This window comes from Phascolarctos cinereus, unplaced genomic scaffold (assembly GCF_003287225.1).
Source record: "Phascolarctos cinereus isolate Bilbo 61053 unplaced genomic scaffold, phaCin_HiC Scaffold_4;HRSCAF=312, whole genome shotgun sequence".
NCBI lineage: Eukaryota > Metazoa > Chordata > Mammalia > Diprotodontia > Phascolarctidae > Phascolarctos > Phascolarctos cinereus.
Window position 1 is genome coordinate 136,044,462 of NW_027555847.1, and position 18,264 is coordinate 136,062,725.

The window sequence follows — 18,264 nt, forward strand, 5'->3', positions numbered from 1 at the left end:
TAGAAGCTATGTCATCAAGTCATACATGTGCAGCATGGAGAAGATGCTAGGTTACTGGAACCATTCAGGCTGCTGAGATGCCAGCTGTTAATTCCTCACTCATTTTCTCCCTATTCCCTCTATCTTCCTGGAAGTGAATGTACCATTTCCATTTCTTCAGTTTGTTTACCTTTTCTGCTTACTTTGTGTCTTTAAGAAAAATAATAAATTTGATTAGTTATTGCATTACTAGCCTTTGTGTATTACTGAACAAATGCAGCAGAGTGAGACAAATGGGAAAGTCTTTGGAGGGTGGAGGTATTAAAAACTGACACTGCCCCCACTGGTTCAGGCCCTCATTACTTCATACCTGGTTTCTTTCAATAGCCTGCTGGTGGGTCTGCCTACCTCAAACCTCTCACAACTCCAATCCATCCTTCAGTCAGCCCTTAGGTGGTTTTCCTAAAGTGCATATCTGATCATGTCACAGCCTCCTCTTCCCCCCCCCAATAAATTCCAGTAATTCCCTATTGCCTCCAAGATCAAACACAAAATATTCTGGCACTTAAAGCCCTTCATAACCTATGCCCCTCCAACATTTCGTTTTCTACATCTTGCTCTCCTATGCATATTCTCCAATCCAGTGACACTGGCCTCCTGGCTATTCCACAAACATGACACTACAACTCTCAGCTCTGAGCATCTCCTCTGATTGTCCCCCGTGCTTGGAATGCTGTCCCTCCTCTACTCCACATAGAGACCTTTCTGACTTTGTATCTCAGCTAATATCCCCCCTTTTACTGGAAGCCTTCCTCAACTCCTCTTAATTCTAATGCTTTTCCTCTGTTAATTATTTCCTATTTATCCTGTATTAATCTTGCTTTGTATATATTTGTTTACATGTTGTCTCCTCTATTAGACTGTAATCTTCTTGAGCGCAAGAACTGTCTTTTACCTCATTTATTATCCCTAATGCTTAGCACAGTGCCTGGCACATAGGAAGGGCTTAATAAATGTTTATTGATTAATTGACATTTTGCCACACTTTTTTTATATGGGAGTTTGGAGTAAATAAGAGAATTATTGATTTTTTAAAATTACTTTACAGAGCAGAGAAAAGTAGAACTCATATCTTTCCAGGAAAATGGGTTATTGGTTTGTTTGGGTTTTTTTGACTGTGGAAAGGCTATGATGAGATGGTTGGCATTGGGGCAACACCAAGGCTGGACCTTGGCCTCTTCCCTTTCCATTGTTTTCTTCTTGGTACTTGAAAGGAAAACTACTCCTTCAGAAAGGAAGAACTAGAGGTAAAGTTCTGCCCAATGGCAGGATCCCAGGGAGTGTCTGGGAAGGAGTGGCAAGACCCACAGAATTATGGAGGTGAAAAAGAAGGAGTAATAACTGGCAACCTTGCTCATCAACCAAGCTTACATCACACAATTGCTGGACATGTATATAGTTTAAAAAAGTAATTATTCACATATTTTGGGGTCATATTCAAAACTTTTTTTTTCTGGTTGGGATGCACAATAAAACATTTTGGAGAACACTGCTCTAGCATATCTAACACTTTCATCAGTCTTTCCTCATGTTCTTTCAGTGTCTTTCCAATGACAATGAGATCATCTAAACAACTCAACACCTTCAAATGTCCAGCTTCTCCATAAGCTATTGTAATGTGTCTCGGAGATGCTTTGGGTAATAGTAGAAGTGGTAAAAATCTAGCTAGGCAGATGAAAGCTGGCTTCATCATCTTCCTCTGCCATAGAGATCCATACTATCAACCTACTAAAATTACGGATTGCCCAGAGAATAGTCTAAAGCACATTGAACTCTAGGTATGGTATATTGTACCATAATTCTCTTGTTCAAAGCCCAACATTGTCAACACATTCCCATTTTCTCATTCTTCTTCCGTCCCAACACTATAAGCAATGCATTTGGCTCACTGGACTTTTAGGTACCATTGGTTCTTTCAGATGGTGTCTGAGATCACTTCCCCCTTTCTGAGCTTCAGTTTTCTCATCTGTACAATTATGGCATGGGATTAAGTGATCTATTAAATCCTTTTCCAACTCTAAGTCCTGTGGGTGTGATCCTAAATAAAAACTGTCAGGTTTTTTTTTTTAATCTATGTAATGGGGATGATAATAACTTCACTCCTGAATTAATAGTATATTAAGAGCATCTAATGAGGGAATGGCTATTAAAGTAATTTGGAAACTGTAAAATATTGGAGATATGTCAGCTATTCATTTATTCAACAAATATTTTTTCAAGCACCTACTGTTGGCAATTAGAGGTGGGGAACGTGCAGCCTCAAGGCCACATGTGGCCTTCTAGGTCCTTAGGTGTGTCCTTTTGACTGAGCTCAAGTTTTATAGAACAAATCCTTTTATTAAGGGGATTTGTTCTGTGAAGTTTGGACACAGTCAAAAGGCTGCACTTGAGGACCTAGAGGAGAAATCACTTTCAACTAGGGAGCAGGGATTGAGGAAAATGTTCATGGAGAAGGTGACATTTGAATTGGGTCATGAAGGACAGGCAGGAAATTATTTTGCAAGAGGAAGTAGATAGGATGATTCTCTGGGAGGGGAAAGAAGAGGAATATGGGAAATTTAGATGATATAAAAACAAAAGATATCAATAAATTTATTTAAAAGCAAATAAGACAAAAAATACAAAAATGCAAAAACCAAAACAAATAAGAGAGCAATAGGAAATGCAAACATGGCAATAGTAAAGAACATTCTTTTTCTTTTCCTTTAGGAAGCAATCAGTGATATGAGATTTGCCCAGGGTCACACAGCTAGTAAGTGTCTGAGGCCAGATTTGAATTCAGGTCCTTCTGAGGGAGGCCAAAGAACATTCTTAAGGAGATAGAGAATTTAACAGTATGTGAGTGCATGTGTGTGTGTGTGTGTGTGTGGTGTGTGTGTGTGTGTGTGTGCTGGTAACAGGCAATAACGTAGAGGCATGAGAGGAGACTTCCTGTTTGAAGGCATATTAGTTCAGAAACCAGGGAGAGGTAGTAATTTCACATTTCCTGGAAAAAATGAACTTCAATGACTTCCATTAATGCCCATAGGCATAGCAATACTGGCAGATTTTGATTCAAGACCTAGGAACATTCTACTTGGAACTAGGAGACCATCAGATACACCTGGATCCCTCTCCAAAGGGTAGTCCTAGAGAAGACCTTTAACCTCAATGTTCCCATTTCTTAAGATCACAGTATTTTAGAGTCAGAAGAATGCTTAGAGAGATGACCTAGTTGAATCCCACATTTTATAGTGGAGGAGGTTAAGATTCCAGGAAGGGAAGTGACTTGTCAGGGTTATACACCTAGTTACTGACAGAACAAGGAGAGAACCCAGATTTACTGACTTGTCATCCACAGCTTGTCTGTGATGTGTTTCTTTGTCTGTCTGTCACTAAGCTGGTCTGTCCTCAGGCTACTCTTTATGGTAAGGCAACATCACATAGGTAGAAATAGAGGTGACTATAGTAGGTAGCAATGGGGTATGTACGTGAGTGAGCAGTGGGATATTATAAAGAGTAAAGTTGAGGCCCAGAAGGACCTGCAGAGTCTGTAAAACCAAAGTGTCAGAATTTCCTGTAGGTGGTAGGAAGTCTGAGGAGATCTAAGATCAGTTTGATCATCTCCTCCTATGTCCAGCAGGATTAGTTTAGCAATAGAAGCTCTGCTCCTGAATCCCCAGGGAGCCTTGAACAACCTCATGGGAAAGTGTTGTACTTTTCTAAAGAAGGACACCCAGCCATCATTTGATGAGAAGGTGCTTCCTGCCCCAAAGCATTTCTCAACCAGTCACATATTTATACAGAAATTAAGAGTTGTCCAGGACCTCAGTCACCATCTAATCCAACACATAAATGAAAGGAATCTGTGACAATTGGTCCTTCAGCCTCTGTCTGAAGACCTCCAAGGACAGGGAACTCATTGCTTCTTAAGGCAACTCAATGCATTTTTGGAGAACTCCGATTGTTAGAAAGTTTTTCCTAACATCAAATCTAAATATACTTCTTTGCCACTTCAGCCTTCTTGGGCCAAACTGAACAAGTCAAATCCCTCCTCCACATGACAGCTGCACCCCCTCCCAACTACACACACACACACACACACACACACACACACACACACACACACACACTTTTGAGCCTTCTCTTTTCTCTAAACACATCTAGTTCCTTCAACCAATCCTTATGTCATGGACTCAAGGACCTTCACCATCCTGATTCCCTTCCAATGGACATTCCTCAGACATTGATAATGTCCTTTTAAAACTGCTTTGCACCCAAACTGAACCCAATATTCCAAATGTGGTCTGACCAGGGCAGAGAACATTGGTGATATTAGCTTCCTGTTCCTGGAAGCTATGACCATGTTACTGAAGCCCAAGATCACATTAGCATTTGTGCCACATCACATTCTGACTCCTACAGAGCTTGCAGTTCATTAAAATTCCTAGACCTTTTTTCAGAAAAACTTCTGTCTAACTGTTTCTCCCCGTCTTGTGTTTGTGAAGTTGATTTTCTGTATCCAAATGCAAGACTTTACATGTATCTCTACTCAGTTTCATCTTATTAGGTTCATTCCAACATTAGCCTGTCAAACTTCTTTTAGATCCTGACTCTATCACACAGTATCTTGGCTTTCCCTCCCAGCTTCATGTTCCCTTAAATCAATGTACTATCCATGCATTTAATGAAGTCACTGAAAAAACATTTCAACAGCCCAGCACCAAGGACAGATCCCTGGAATGGTCCACTGGACACCTCCTGCCAAATTGCTGATGAACCACTCACTCTGAGCCTGGCCATCCATGGAGCTTGGAATCCATCTAACTGCATTCTCATCTAATCTGTATCCCTCTATTTTCTCTGCAAGAACACTATGATATACTGTATGATAAACTTTGATAAATTCTAGGTAAACTATTTCTATTAACAACTATTATTCTTCATCTATTAATTTAATAATACTGATAAAAATGGAAATAAAGTTAATCTAATATGACCCATTCTTGGTGAAACCATCCTGACACTTTGTAACAACTGTTTTCCTTTCTTTTCCTTTTATTTCATTTTTTTAGTTAATAAAATTTTATTTTGTCTCCCTCCCATTGTGTGTGTGTGTGTATCTCTGTGTGTGTGTGTGTAACACTTGTAATAAATACACATGGTCAAGCAAAATAAATTCCTTCATTGGTTATGTTCAAAACTAAATTTTATGAGAGAGAGAGAAGAAGAAGAAGAAGAAGAAGAAGAAGAAGGAGGAGGAGGAGGAGGGAGGAGGAGGAGAGGAGGAGGAGAAGAAGGAGGAGGAGGAGGAGGAGGAGAAGAGGAGAAGGAGGAGGAGGAGGAGGGAGGAGGAGGAGGAGGAGAAGGAGAAGGAGAAGAAGAAATAAAAAAGAAAAGAAGGAAGGAAGGAAGAAAAGAAAATTGGGACATTTGCCCTTCTCCAATCTTGCCTGTTTTCCAAGATCTTTCAAATATCATTGACAGTGGCTCAGCAAACATTGCTGTTTGTTTTTTGTTTTTGTAACTTTAGATTTAATTTATCTAGGCCAAGTGAGGCCTACTTTCTTGATTGATGAGTCCTTGGCTAGAATCACCATTTCATGAGGGGTCCCAGTCCTGCTCAACTCACTCCATTGCATGGGTACTCCCCTACTTCTCAGCCCCCCACCTCCAACCCTTTTTCCATAGTCTTTTAAAGTTTTGTCTTCCCTATTAGAATGTAAGCTCCCTGAGAAAAGGGAAAGTCTCATTTTCTTTCATTTGTATCTTTAGTATTTAGCACATTGCTTGGTACATTGTTCATGCTTAATTAATGCTCTGTCTATCTGTTAGTATTTCTGTCTACCTGCCTACCTCTATGTCTTTCCTCTCCTCTTCCTCCTCCTCCTCTTCCTCTCTCTCTCTCTCTCTCTCTCTCTCTCTCTCTCTCTCTCTCTCTCTCTCTCTCTCTCTCTCTCTCCCTCTCTCTCCTCTCTCTCTCTCTCTCTCTCTCTCTCTCTCTCTCTCTCTCTCTCTCTCTCTCTCTCTCTCTCTCTCTCTCTCTCCCATTTGTCTATTTATCCATCTGTCAGATCTTGGTGCTCTTTACCATCTTATTTATGTTAGGTTTCACATCCCCATTAATAATTTTTGGTCCATCATTTCTGGTGCAATGCTCACTCTCCTTGGCAGAGAAAATGGAAGCAAAGTAAGTAGTGGGTGGCTCTACCCTTTTCTCTCTCTGTTGTCATTATCATCACCCCACCATTTCCCCTCCCCCCCAGCAAAGGGGAAGATCTCCTTTCTTTCCTCCTTTTTATTCTCCTAATCTAGCCCTTTTTGTGCTCCTTCATTTTCCTTGCCAGTCTCAGCTCATTCTCCCCTCCAGCACTCCTGACACAACTGTTATAGGATGCTCTTAGTTATGCCACACTCTTCTATTCATCTCCTTTGCTGCTGTGCCACCTTGAAGAAATTATTTCTGTGGGTTAAGCCTTCTGCTTTCCATGGGGGGGAAGGGTGGAAGGCAGGTGGGAAGAGGTTGTTAAAAAGGCAAGGAGAGAGCTTCCCCCCCCCCAACCCTAGAGCAGGGAGAATGGCATTTTCGTGGGATTTCTTAGAGTTGGAAGGCTGGGGGTGGAAGAAATTATTTACTCCAATGCCCTCATTTTATGCATAATTAAATGAAGACCCAGGTAGGCAGCCTTGATTTATCTTGTTGATAGAAGCTGGAATCAGGAGTCCCAAGTTCAAATGCTGACTCACTTAGAGGCTGTGTGATCATTGGCAAATCACAACCTCTCAGAGTCTTAGTTGCCTTATCTATAAAATGGAGATAATCCTACTTGCATTGCCCAAGTCACAGAGCTGTAGAAATGGGATTTGTTATACAATTCTGCAACCTTGCAGAGTTTAGAGACTATGGGTGTAGAATATGGTCAGACTTGGTTATGTTTGTTATCTAACTGCTTCTCTCTCTTTTTTTATTCTTTGTGACAAGGGGTGGCTTTCTGGGGAGATGAGGAAGAACTGAATTTGGAAATGAAGATAATGTAAAAACAAAACAGATTGATAAACATTAAAAAAAGAAAAAGAAATGTGAGCTATTTTCACGACACTTATTCAGGGTCACCTGGGTAGCAAGGTGAGATTTTAATTCAGACCTCCTGACTCTAAACCCAGTGTTCTTTTTACTTCACTGGGGTGTCTCCTATCAGGCAACTATACTCTAAAATTTGTGGGCAGGCTTGGCCTGAGGGGACATCATCTGAAAAAAAAAAAAAGGGAGGCATTGTCTTCCCAGTCTTTGCACCTCAATTCACAGGTACTTTGGCCATAATGGGGAGGGAGGAAACAGGAGCCTGAGCAGCTGGTACTGATTGAACAGGAATTCAGGGCCAAGTTCTATTTTATGATCTATCCTGCCCCTCCCTGGGAGTGGGAACCACTCCAAGGACTCTGACCTGGGAGGGTGAGCTCCTATCTGCCATTGCTGACTGGGGTGCCCATGGGACCATCTGTCCGCTCTCTCCTGCTCCCCACACTGCTGCTGCTACTGTTCCATGGTGAGTGTCTTCTGGGCTTGAGTGGCCCATCCCTGGGAGACTGCTCAATTGTAGGGGTGTCTCCAGCACTTGCCCCTTTCTTTTGTGTGTGCCTTGACCTTCTGTGGTCTCTTACCCCTTCCTTGGGAGGGGTTTCTGGAAAACTACATTGCCACACAATCTGGTGGGTACCAGAGTGGCTGGGGAGGGGAGTGGGACTGGATGGTGTGCCCAGGGGATTAATGAAGAGGACGTAGGGTGGAAAGCTGGGAGAAGATCCTTTTGCCTTGGCCTGGTCTCCTTTCCCTGGAAGCTGGGATGATTCCACCCCCCTCAGCACTTCCCAAGTCTGGGTATGCTGAAATGGTAATTTAGACCCTAACCTCTTTCCTTCTTTTTAATCTCCTTCAGATGTCCATGGGAACAGCCTGCCAACAAGTAAGTTGTTAATCCTGGAAAAGATAGTGAGAGCAATCAGTCTGTTGGCCTAGCCTCTGGAGAGCCCAATAGGCAAATCAGCCATACAGTGTCATAGAATTAGAGGCCCTGGCTTCAAGTCCTACTTCAGATAATTGTGTTCTCTTATCACCTATCAGTGCTTCCATTTCTTTATCTATAAAATGTAGTTAATGATGCTTTACCTACTACCAACTGTTATTTGTGAGGAAGGCACTTTGTAAACCGTGAAGCACTGTGTGACCTGGAAGTCTTACCTGAGTGCTAGGGGTTTAAGAATCCCTGGGTTCTGGGAGGGGATGGTGGTTTGTAAGGAAAGAGTGGGGAATAGGAATGGGTTAGAAGAGCAGGGAGACTTCTGGGACGTCAGGGGGTAGTATTTGGGTAAGAATGGCCAAGAAGTCCAGTATCAGAGAGGACGATGAAGACTGGAAAGAGACTGACTTTTTGAGAGGGAAATGAGGCCTAAGGGGAGATCCCAAAGCCTAAATGTCTCATATTATCTGGGTGTCCTTCTAAGCTTTCTCTCTTCCAACAGTGTGTGGAACCCCTAAAATAAGTGGGAGAATTATAGGAGGGCAGGATGCCCAGGAAGGACAGTGGCCATGGCAGGTTAGCCTACAGATCCTCATAGGGGGACATATCTGTGGAGGCTCTCTCATCCATCCGAGCTGGGTGCTGACTGCAGCTCACTGCTTTGAAATGTGAGTAAGGTTCCTGGCAAGTTGAGCTGGGTGTACCTAACCCTACCAGTGGGCTGTGGGGGGCAGGGATATCTTAACCCCCCCCCCAAATTTCCCACCTAATCCACAATTCCTGGGCTGTGTACTTTGGGGAAAGGGCAGCAAAGGGGGTGGAAGGAGGAGGAGGAAGGAACAGTCTTTTCAATCATTCTCTTATACTCCTTAAGATCCACACAGTCTCTAGGGAACTCCATTTCTCCCAGGTTCCCCTATTTAGGCATGGATGCCCCTCTCTTGGTCTCAATTTTCTTATGTACAAAATATAGGGTTTTAGCTTAAATGACCTCTAAGGTCCTTTCCAGGTCTAAATCTATGATCCTATGAGCCTTCTTTTATCTTTAGTGCCCAAAAGACAGATGGGAAAGCTTTCAAAGTAATGAACTATGAAAGGTGGAGAAGCAGGGTAATATAGGGGAAGGGATCTTGTCCCTACTCTATTACTTCCTGGCTCTAAAACTTCAATAATCCTAGTTCTTTTTTTTGGCTAATTTCTTTTTATTATTATTAATTTATTTTGAACGATCAACAATCACTTCTATAAGCTTTTTGAGTTTCACATTTTTCTCCCCCTTCCTTCCCACCTCCCTCCCCAAGATTACACGCAATCTGATATAGAGCAATCCTAGTTCTTGAGGAGCTTACTTTCTTTTTTCTTTTTTTTTTAAATTTTTTAATTTTTTTGCTAGGCAATGGGGTTAAGTGACTTGCCCAGGGTCACACAGCTAGTAAGTGTTATGTGTCTGAGGCCGGATTTGAACTCAGGTCCTCCTGACTTCAGGGCCTGTGCTCTATCCACTGCACCATCTAGCTGCCCCTAAATCTTTTGAGAATTATCTCTTTTCTTTTTGAGCTTGCTTTCTAATAGGGCAGAGAATAAGTGTATATATAAAAATAAAGAGAATAAATGCAAATCTGAAACCAAATAGTTAAATCCCAGATAGTTTGAGAGGAAGAGCATTGATCTTTTTATCAAGCTCATCAGCCCTTCAGCTGCTCTAGTCTTTATTTCCCTTCCAGTACCCAGCAGCCCTCATTCTATCAAGTCAGGTTGGGAGAGCTGAAGCTGTATACAAACTCAAACAATTCCTCCTTTGCATCTGTGAGAAGAATCATCATTCACCCTTCCTACGAAAGAGGAAGCAATAACCTCAAAGGGGACATTGCGTTGCTGCAACTAGGCTCCTCCTCTCAGATCATCCCTGTTTGCCTCCCAACACCCCAGACCCAATTCCCTAGTGGCACTCTGTGCTGGGTGACTGGGTGGGGAAAAACCAACACAACAGGTAAGCCAAGGCATAGGGTAAGTGTGCTTGCCCACCTGCTAATCCTCAGGCCTGACTATTTACATCTCTGAGCCCTACCTAAATGCTACCTCCTCCTTTGAGCATTTCTTGGCTACACTAGTACAGAGGAATCTTTCCTTCCTTTGAATTTGTGTAGCCTTGGCTATCTATTCCATGAATGCAGCCCTCATTGAACACTGCCTGTTACTTAAGGACATAATATAGTCTCTCCAGATACTATACTTCTTGAGGACAAGGATTATATAGTATAAACGGCCCATGGCCTAGTCAGGAGACTTGGTTTTGAGTCCCAACTCTACCACTGTCACTGTTGTTGTTCAGTTTCAGTTGTATCTGACTCTTTGTGATGCCATTGGGGTTTTCTTGGCAAAGACACTGGAGTGGTTTCCCATTTCCTTCTCTAGATCATTTTATAGATGAGGAAACTGAGGCAAACAGGGTTAAGTGACTTGCTCAGGGTCACATAGCTAGTAAATGTTTGAGACTGGATTTGCACTCAGGAAGATGAATCTTCCTGACTCCAGGCCTGGCACTCTATCCACTGCACCACCTAGCTATCACATCTAATTCCACCATTTAGTGTTCATAGAACTCCAGTTGCTCTAGATTTCCCTTACCTTAGATAAGTCAAAGGATATGGTATCCTAGAGTTGGGAAGGACCCTAGAGATTATCTAGCATAGCTTCCCAAAGTGGGCAATACCACCCCCTGAAGAGTGCTGGAATGATCCAGGGGAGCAGTAGTAGCCTTGGGTGCAAATGGGAGGTGTTGAATAAAAATAAGAGGGCAGTGGAAGCATAAGGAAAGAAGATGAGACAATTTTGAAAAACTGTTCTTACATGTTTCATCTGTTGTGTAACAGAATTAAAGTCGTAGTGATTACATTATGTTCCAAATAAACACACAAAATGCGAGTTATAACCAGTCAGTGGTCAAGTCCGATGACAGGTCTTAACAAGCAAGTGTTGGCAGGTGGGCTTCTCTTGCATTGTCTGGAAGTCCAGCATGCATTGGCAGGAATATGTCTGTGTAATGACTTGTTTATAATATAATACTATAGAGTTACATGATGCAATATTATATCATCAAAATTTCAATGTAGGAAACCCCCCCCCAAATTTACAATAAATTATTAAATTTAAGATGTCATTTAAAAATTATTCTATTTTTTTGAAATGATGCAAATTTTTTTAAAAAATGGTTAAAGGATTAAAGAAAGTAGATTTCCAGGGAGGTGTTAGGTAATTTTTTTTTTTGAAACAGGGGTGGTAGAGCAAATAAGTTTGGGAACATTCTAACACAACCTCCTAATTTTACAGATAAGAGAACTGAGGACCAAAGAATGAAAACAATTTATTTAAAGTCACACAGTGAATTAGCGACACAATCAGATATATATTTTTGTGATATTGATGTTATATCCTAGGACCTTCAGTGACTTAATAGTTAACAAAAGTTTAGTAAACACTTGCTTTTTTGCCAAGTATTGTGCTAAGTATCTGTGATCCAAACAAAGGCAAAAAATCATCTTTGCCCTCGAGGAGCTTACATTCCAATGATGAGACAAACTGTAAAAATCTAGGTTCATCCAAGATTCATACAGAGTAGATGGAAGGCAATTTGAAAGGAGGAAGCAAGAAAGGTGTCCTCCAGAAGGTGGGATTTGAACTGAATCTTGAATCAAGGATTCTAAGAGGTGGAGGTGAGGTGGGAGAAGGCTGCAGGCATGGATGGGAGGTGGAATGTGTGAGGAAGAGCAAGCAGAACTATGTAGCTGGATCATAGAGTACTTGGAGGGAGGCAAAGCATAAGGGGACCAGAATGATTAACTGATTTATTAATGATTGGTTCCTTCTCATCTTTCTGCTCTGAAGGTTAATCACATGGTAGCATTAAAAACCCTGTAAGTATATCACCATAATCAAGTCTTGACTGAGCCTTCATCCCCATTGTGGGGGAGAAAAATGAAAAAAAGTTTGCATTTCCTTATGGACCCTGGGAGAGCAGAGCCATAAGTAAGAATCCAGCTTTTGGGTCAAGTCCAGGTGGAAAAGGGGGCGAATAAGTGGCCTTTCCTGGGGCTGCCTTTCCTCCCTGCTATGGAGCCTAGGAAAAGCAGAATTACCTAACAGGATTGTCATGAAGAAAATGTTGTCTACATTTTCAAGCATTACATAAAATTGTTTTTTTTAAAGTACTATAGAAATGTGAGTGTAATTATCTAGCGAAGAATCTTCTACTTAAAATGAAGGAATACCCTAAGAATTAGAATTGTAGAAGTATAATTTAAGAATTGGCTATTAGTTTCCTCCTGCTGCCAGATATTAGAAACACAGTAACATTTGTTTCTATTATTACGAGAGTGTTCTGAGGATCAAATGGAATAGTACACAGGAAGTGTCCCAAAAGTTTTAGTGCAGTTTTAAGCTTTAATAAGTTCTGAAGTAGAAATGTGACAAATACAAAAAAAATTCAAAGGCATTTTGAATATTTTACATTTTAAAATATTGATATGTTTCTTATGAAAATTCAACAGAGCTACCATCATATGCTCTAGTGAGTCTATACATTACCCTAGCTGATTTTTGAAATTTGTAAAAATTTTCATCAGCTGCTATTCCATGACTAAAAAGGGTTTGTATTATATTTGTAATCCTAGCCTTAGCTCATTCAAAGAATGAGGTCTTGATGCATACACGACAGCTTTGATATAATCACACGCACAAAAAAAGCCTTAATGGCCTTTTCTACTGATCCACTGGTCTGAGAAAGTGTCTTCTGGAAACTGTCAGACATAATGCATAACAATGTCCCATTTTGTTAAAACGAAAATAAAAAATGTATCACTTAATTTACAAAGTAAATACATCTAAACAAAGTTTCAAATGATTAAAAAATAAGTTTGTAGCATTTATACTTACGAAGTCTTTAATGCTTAAAATTAAGTTAAGGATTTTGGGGGCACCCTGCAGAATGTGTTTTGCAAACTTTAAAACCCTCTATAAATGTTGGCTATTATTACCACCACTACTAATGTTATTACTGCTTAAAGGTGATCCTTCACAACACTTCATCATCAGATGAAGTAATGGATGGAGAAGTACTTTGGAAAAATACTATGCCTGTGTTAGCTATTATTTTTATTGTTATATTATCTTGTTTTTTCTCCCTTCCTCATGTGCAGTAGGTTCCTAATATGGGCTTATCTAATGGCCTTGAATTTTTCTGCAAGTCTTGACTGCAGTTTCCCCTCCATCTAGAGGTCCAGGTAGTAGACCCCGAGTGGAATTTCAGACCTGCACCTCCATCTGCCTTTAGGGCATCTTAACCTGGATGTTGGGCAGGCACCATAAGCAGTGATCCACCAGTTTAGATCTTTCTCTCAGTTTAGATCCCTCCTTTCCTCCTGACTTGATTATTTCTTCCTATGATACCACCCTCCATCTAATCTCTCATGTTCATAAATTGTGATGTTATCTTCCACCTTTTCCTTTTCAATTTAATCCAATGCAGAGTCCCATCAACTCTACCTACAGATTACTTATGATCAGTCGTCTCATTCTCTGGATTCTCTCTGCCACCACCTGGGACAGTTCCATCATTACTGCCTGCCCACACTATTGCAATCACCTCCTGATAGGTCACTCCACCTCCACTTTTTCCTCCTTACAATCTCTCCTTTACACCCAAGGGCAGACTTTGCTTCCTTATTCATGGATCTGGTTGTTACTTCTCTGCCCCAAACCCTTCCGTGATTCTTTAACACTCTATTCTTAATGCAATGCCCTCCACCAACTAGGCTTCCAAGTTACTATACTTTGTGGTAGTATCCACTCAAACCAGACTGAACTGCCTTGCCATCTCCCAAATATACTTGGTGCTTTTCTGTCTGTTTGCTTTTGCTCACATTCTTCCTAATCCCTGAAATGCCTGCCTTCCCTATCTCCACCTGCTGAGTTTCCACTCATCCTTAAACTGCTGACTCAAGTGCCACATTCTCCAGGAAGCCTTCCTTGATCCCCTGGAGATGTTAATGATTATCCAGGCTTATACATAGATCTTTGCATGTATCTCTCTGATGCACTTGTCATGTACTTTTTTTTTTAATTGTGTATATATCATCTGGGGAAGCTAGGCGGTGCAGTGGATAGAGCTCTGGGTCTGGAGTCAGGAAGAGTCATCTTCCTGAGTTCAAATCCAACCTCAGACACTTACTAGCCAGGTGACCCTGGGAAAGTCACTTGATCCTGTTTTCCTGTTTCCTCATCTGTAAAATGAGCTGGAGCAGGAAGTGGCAAACCCCTCCAGTATCTTTGCCAAGAAAATCCCAAAGGGGGTCACGAAGAGTTGGACATGACTGAACAACAACAGCAGCAGAGGTTGGCCTAGGGGAATCAGAGATTGTCTTGTTGAGGAGGTGACATCTGAACTGTGACTTGGAAGGAGAGGGAGGATTGGGATACGGAGGAAAAAAGGTAGGGAGGGCATTCTAAAAATGGGGAGGTCTAGAGGTGAGAATGAGTGGAAAGACAGTGGTCTTGGAGTCTTCAGTTTGAATCTCAGCTCTTCTATTTACTATCTGTGAGGCTTTGAGCAAGTCTTTCTTCATCTCTGGGCCTTAACTTCCTCATTTGAAAAATTAAGGGAGTTGGACCAGATGGTTCCTTCCAGTTCTATGATTCCATGTGATTCTATGGCAGGTGCGAGGTGGAATAGGGTAGGAGGTAGGAAGACTGGCCAATGAGGAAACCTGCTAGTAGAGGATGGCTGGGGAATAAATAAATACATAAATAAATATGAATAAAATAAAATAAAAATGAATAAATAAAAAAGCATTTACTAAGTGCTTTCTATGAGCCAGACACTGTGCTAAGTGCTGGGGATACAAATATATACAAGCAATATAGTTCTTGCTCTCAAAATGCTTACATTCTAATAGGAGAAGACAATACCTCAAGGAGGTGAAGGGGAAGTGACAAGATTTGGAAAGGGTCAGGAATGGGCATGGGTGACCTGGTTCTAGATAGGGTGAGAGCTCATTCACCTCCAGGTTAGTAAAGTTTCCCAGATGTCCCTAGATGCAGTTGTAATTCACGATTTCCCTCACCTCAGAGCCAGTTCATGGGATCATAGATTTAGATGGGCCTTAAAGATCATCAGGTCCAACTTCCTCATTTTTCAGATGAAGAAACTAAGACTGAGAGAGATTAAGTGACTTGCCTAAGGGCCCACAGGTAGGAGGTAGCAGAGCTGAGATTCCAAGCCCAGTCCACTTAACCACTAGCTGGTGCTCACTGCCTTGTTGGCAAAAATCTTCTCTTTTCCCAGATGTTTCCTTGGTCTTACAAGAAGTCCAGGTCCCCCTGATTGATGCTGAGACTTGTGATGCCCAATACCATATCAATAACCCCACAATCTCAGGGCAACCCTTGGTTTTGGATGACATGATCTGTGCTGGATATGAACAGGGCCAAAAAGATTCCTGCCAGGTGAGAGCAGCTTCCTCTCCTTCCTCTCCCCAGGCTGTCCAGGTTCATAGACTAATAGCAGTTTCTCACTGAATGAATGAATGAATGAATGCGTGCATCATGCATATATGGGAAAAGCATTTATTAAGCATCTGCCATGTGCCAAGTATGGTTTTGAATGTTGGGGATAAGAAGGCAAAAATGTGATAGTCCCTGCCCCCAAAGAACTTACATTCTAATAGATGAAGGCAAGCATGTAAGGGAGTGGTAGCCAGTGAAGGAAGTTTTCATTTGTCAATCAATAAATGTTTATTAATCATCTACTATGTGTCTAAGCACTGGAGATAAAAGACAGACACTGCTCTCAAAGAGATCACAGTCTAGTGGGAAGAAACATTCAAACAGCTATGTGAAAACAGGTTATATACAGGACAAATTAGAAAAAATCCACCGAGGAAAGGAACCTGAATTAAGATGGATTGGGGAAGTCTTCATGTAGAAAATTTTAGCTCAGACTTAAAGGAAGTCTGAGGAGTAACAGGAATGGTAAATAGAGCCAAAGGGCAGGGCATTGTCATGCCCCTTCCAATAGTAATTTTGATTCGACCACTGTGGTGGTATACCCACACTGTGGCAGTGTAGATGGCAAGATATCCCATATTGTTTGAGTTGGATGGATGGGAAACATGGTCTAGTAGGGCCAGCTAGATGTAGTCCTTTGGGCATGTTTGTACTAATTCACTGGCCTATCCAGCTTAGATCTAGGGCCAGATTCCAAACTGAGTACAATGACTCACTTATTGAGGGAGGCAGGCATCCTCTGGATTCCCCAAAGACTCTCTGAATCCTTCTGGTTTTTTCAAATTGGTCACAGTGTCCCTTGACCAGCCCCTATGGATCTGAGCCCAGAAAATTCCAATATCAAACCCTGGAATTAGAGGGTGAGGTTCTCTAAAGAATCATGAAAAGCAAGGAGCTCCCATGAGACTCTGGGAAAGATGGATCCAACTCAGATCCTGCCTTCCCTTGAGGTCTCACCAAGACTGATGGCTGAAGCCCTGCCACACCATGCCCCCTTCCTTTCTTCCTTATACTTCAAAAACCTGCTACCATCAACATTCTCACCTCTTTGGTTCCAATTATCACTCATCCATTTTCCTCCCCTTCCCTTCCTCCCAACCCATATACTCATTTCCGAAATCAAGCCAATCATGGTTTCTAGCAAGGGTTTATCAGTGACAAGGGAAGTGCAAACATTAATAGAGATAGAACACCAGATTAGACCTGTATTGGAGGCCTATCTCTCCTGTTAACTTACTGAGTGACCATGAGTAAATCACTTTCTCAGTTTCCTCTTCTCTAAAATTAGTGGGTGATTAGATGTGTTGGGATGGAAGCTCCTCCTTCAGAGGTTCCCTAGAGGCACCTCTGGGACAACTCCCACTGGGCCACAATTCTGGGCCTCCACTTACTAGCTGAATGACCTCAGCTAAGTCAGTTCTCTGACTCTATATCTATGATCCCATGATATAGGATGTGTCCAAAGTCACTCAGCTGGTAAATGGCAGAGTTAATACTTGAACCCAGGATTTCTAACTCCAAATCTAGTTTTGATTCTACCACAGCATTCTGAGTCTCACCCCTTCCTAGAAGTTATAGTAAGTAGTCATTCTCTAGAGTCTTTTTAGAATGCTTGCAGAATTGCCCTGGTGTCCCTACTGTGTGCCCTGCTAGGAAGAAGTCTTCCACCGGATAAGGGCAGAGCTTTATGATATTTGCAATTCAATAATTCCCCAAAGTACAATAGAGAAATCATAGTTTCACAAGGTTCATATTAACCATATACTCTGGGACTGAATTAGACCCTGGAGTTGTTCCTTCTCCAATCCCACTCCCCTCCATATATCCACAATCTAGATGACCCAAGGTTTTATTTTAAGTTTTAAATTTTTTTTAAAGTTTTAAGCAATCAGGGTTAAGTGACTGGCCCAGGGTCATACAGCTAGTAAGTGTTAAGTGTTTGTTCTGAGGCTGGGTTTGAACTCAGGTCTTCCTGGCTTCAGGGTTGGTGCTCTATCCACTGTGCCACCTACCTGCCCCAACCCAAGGTTTAAATATATCTCTATCGTGACTAACCCTGCCCCTCCTTCTCTCTCTCTCTTAGGGTGACTCCGGAGGCCCCCTTGTCTGTAAGGAGAATAATTCCTGGGTCCAGGTTGGGGTGGTGAGCTGGGGAGAAGGTTGTGCCCTATCCTACCGGCCAGGAGTTTATACCCGGGTTCAGGCTTACATAGATTGGATTCAAACCACCATCAACTTTGCTCCAGATGTTCTTTCAGGGCCTGCCTACCCTACTCTGCTGTTGACACTGGTTCTTCTCAGTGTTCAATGAGATTCTTCCCACTATGCCTCAACTCTGTAACTGCCAGGCATCTTATCTACCCCTTCATTTAGAACCCTTCTCAACCTCTCTGTAGCCTAAATGCTTTTCTTTGCTCTCTAACTGATGACAGCTATTTCTGTCTGAGGGATGGGGGAAGAGGATCACAAGTTGACATGCTCTGATCCAGCCTCGGGTCTGGTGCCAGTGCAACAAGATGGAAGGAGACACAGTCTCTATCCAAAGGAAGGGAGGTCACAGGGCTACTGGGGAAACAGTATATATAGCTCCACAATAATAGAAATGTTCATTCAGCAATATGTCAACTGTATATGTGGTCCTTTCTGTATGCAGAAAAAGCTCAAGGGA

At 41.9% G+C, this 18,264-nt stretch overlaps 1 protein-coding gene across 1 annotated transcript; it reads left to right on the plus strand.

Moving 5' to 3' along the window:
- Positions 1–7,507: 7,507 nt before the first annotated feature.
- Positions 7,508–17,907, plus strand: LOC110221830 (serine protease 30-like). Its single transcript, XM_021006500.1, is given in 6 exon segments — positions 7,508–7,565; positions 7,956–7,982; positions 8,539–8,708; positions 9,726–10,026; positions 15,376–15,536; positions 17,680–17,907. Coding segments are annotated over 6 exon segments (945 nt in total).
- Positions 17,908–18,264: the final 357 nt, after the last annotated feature.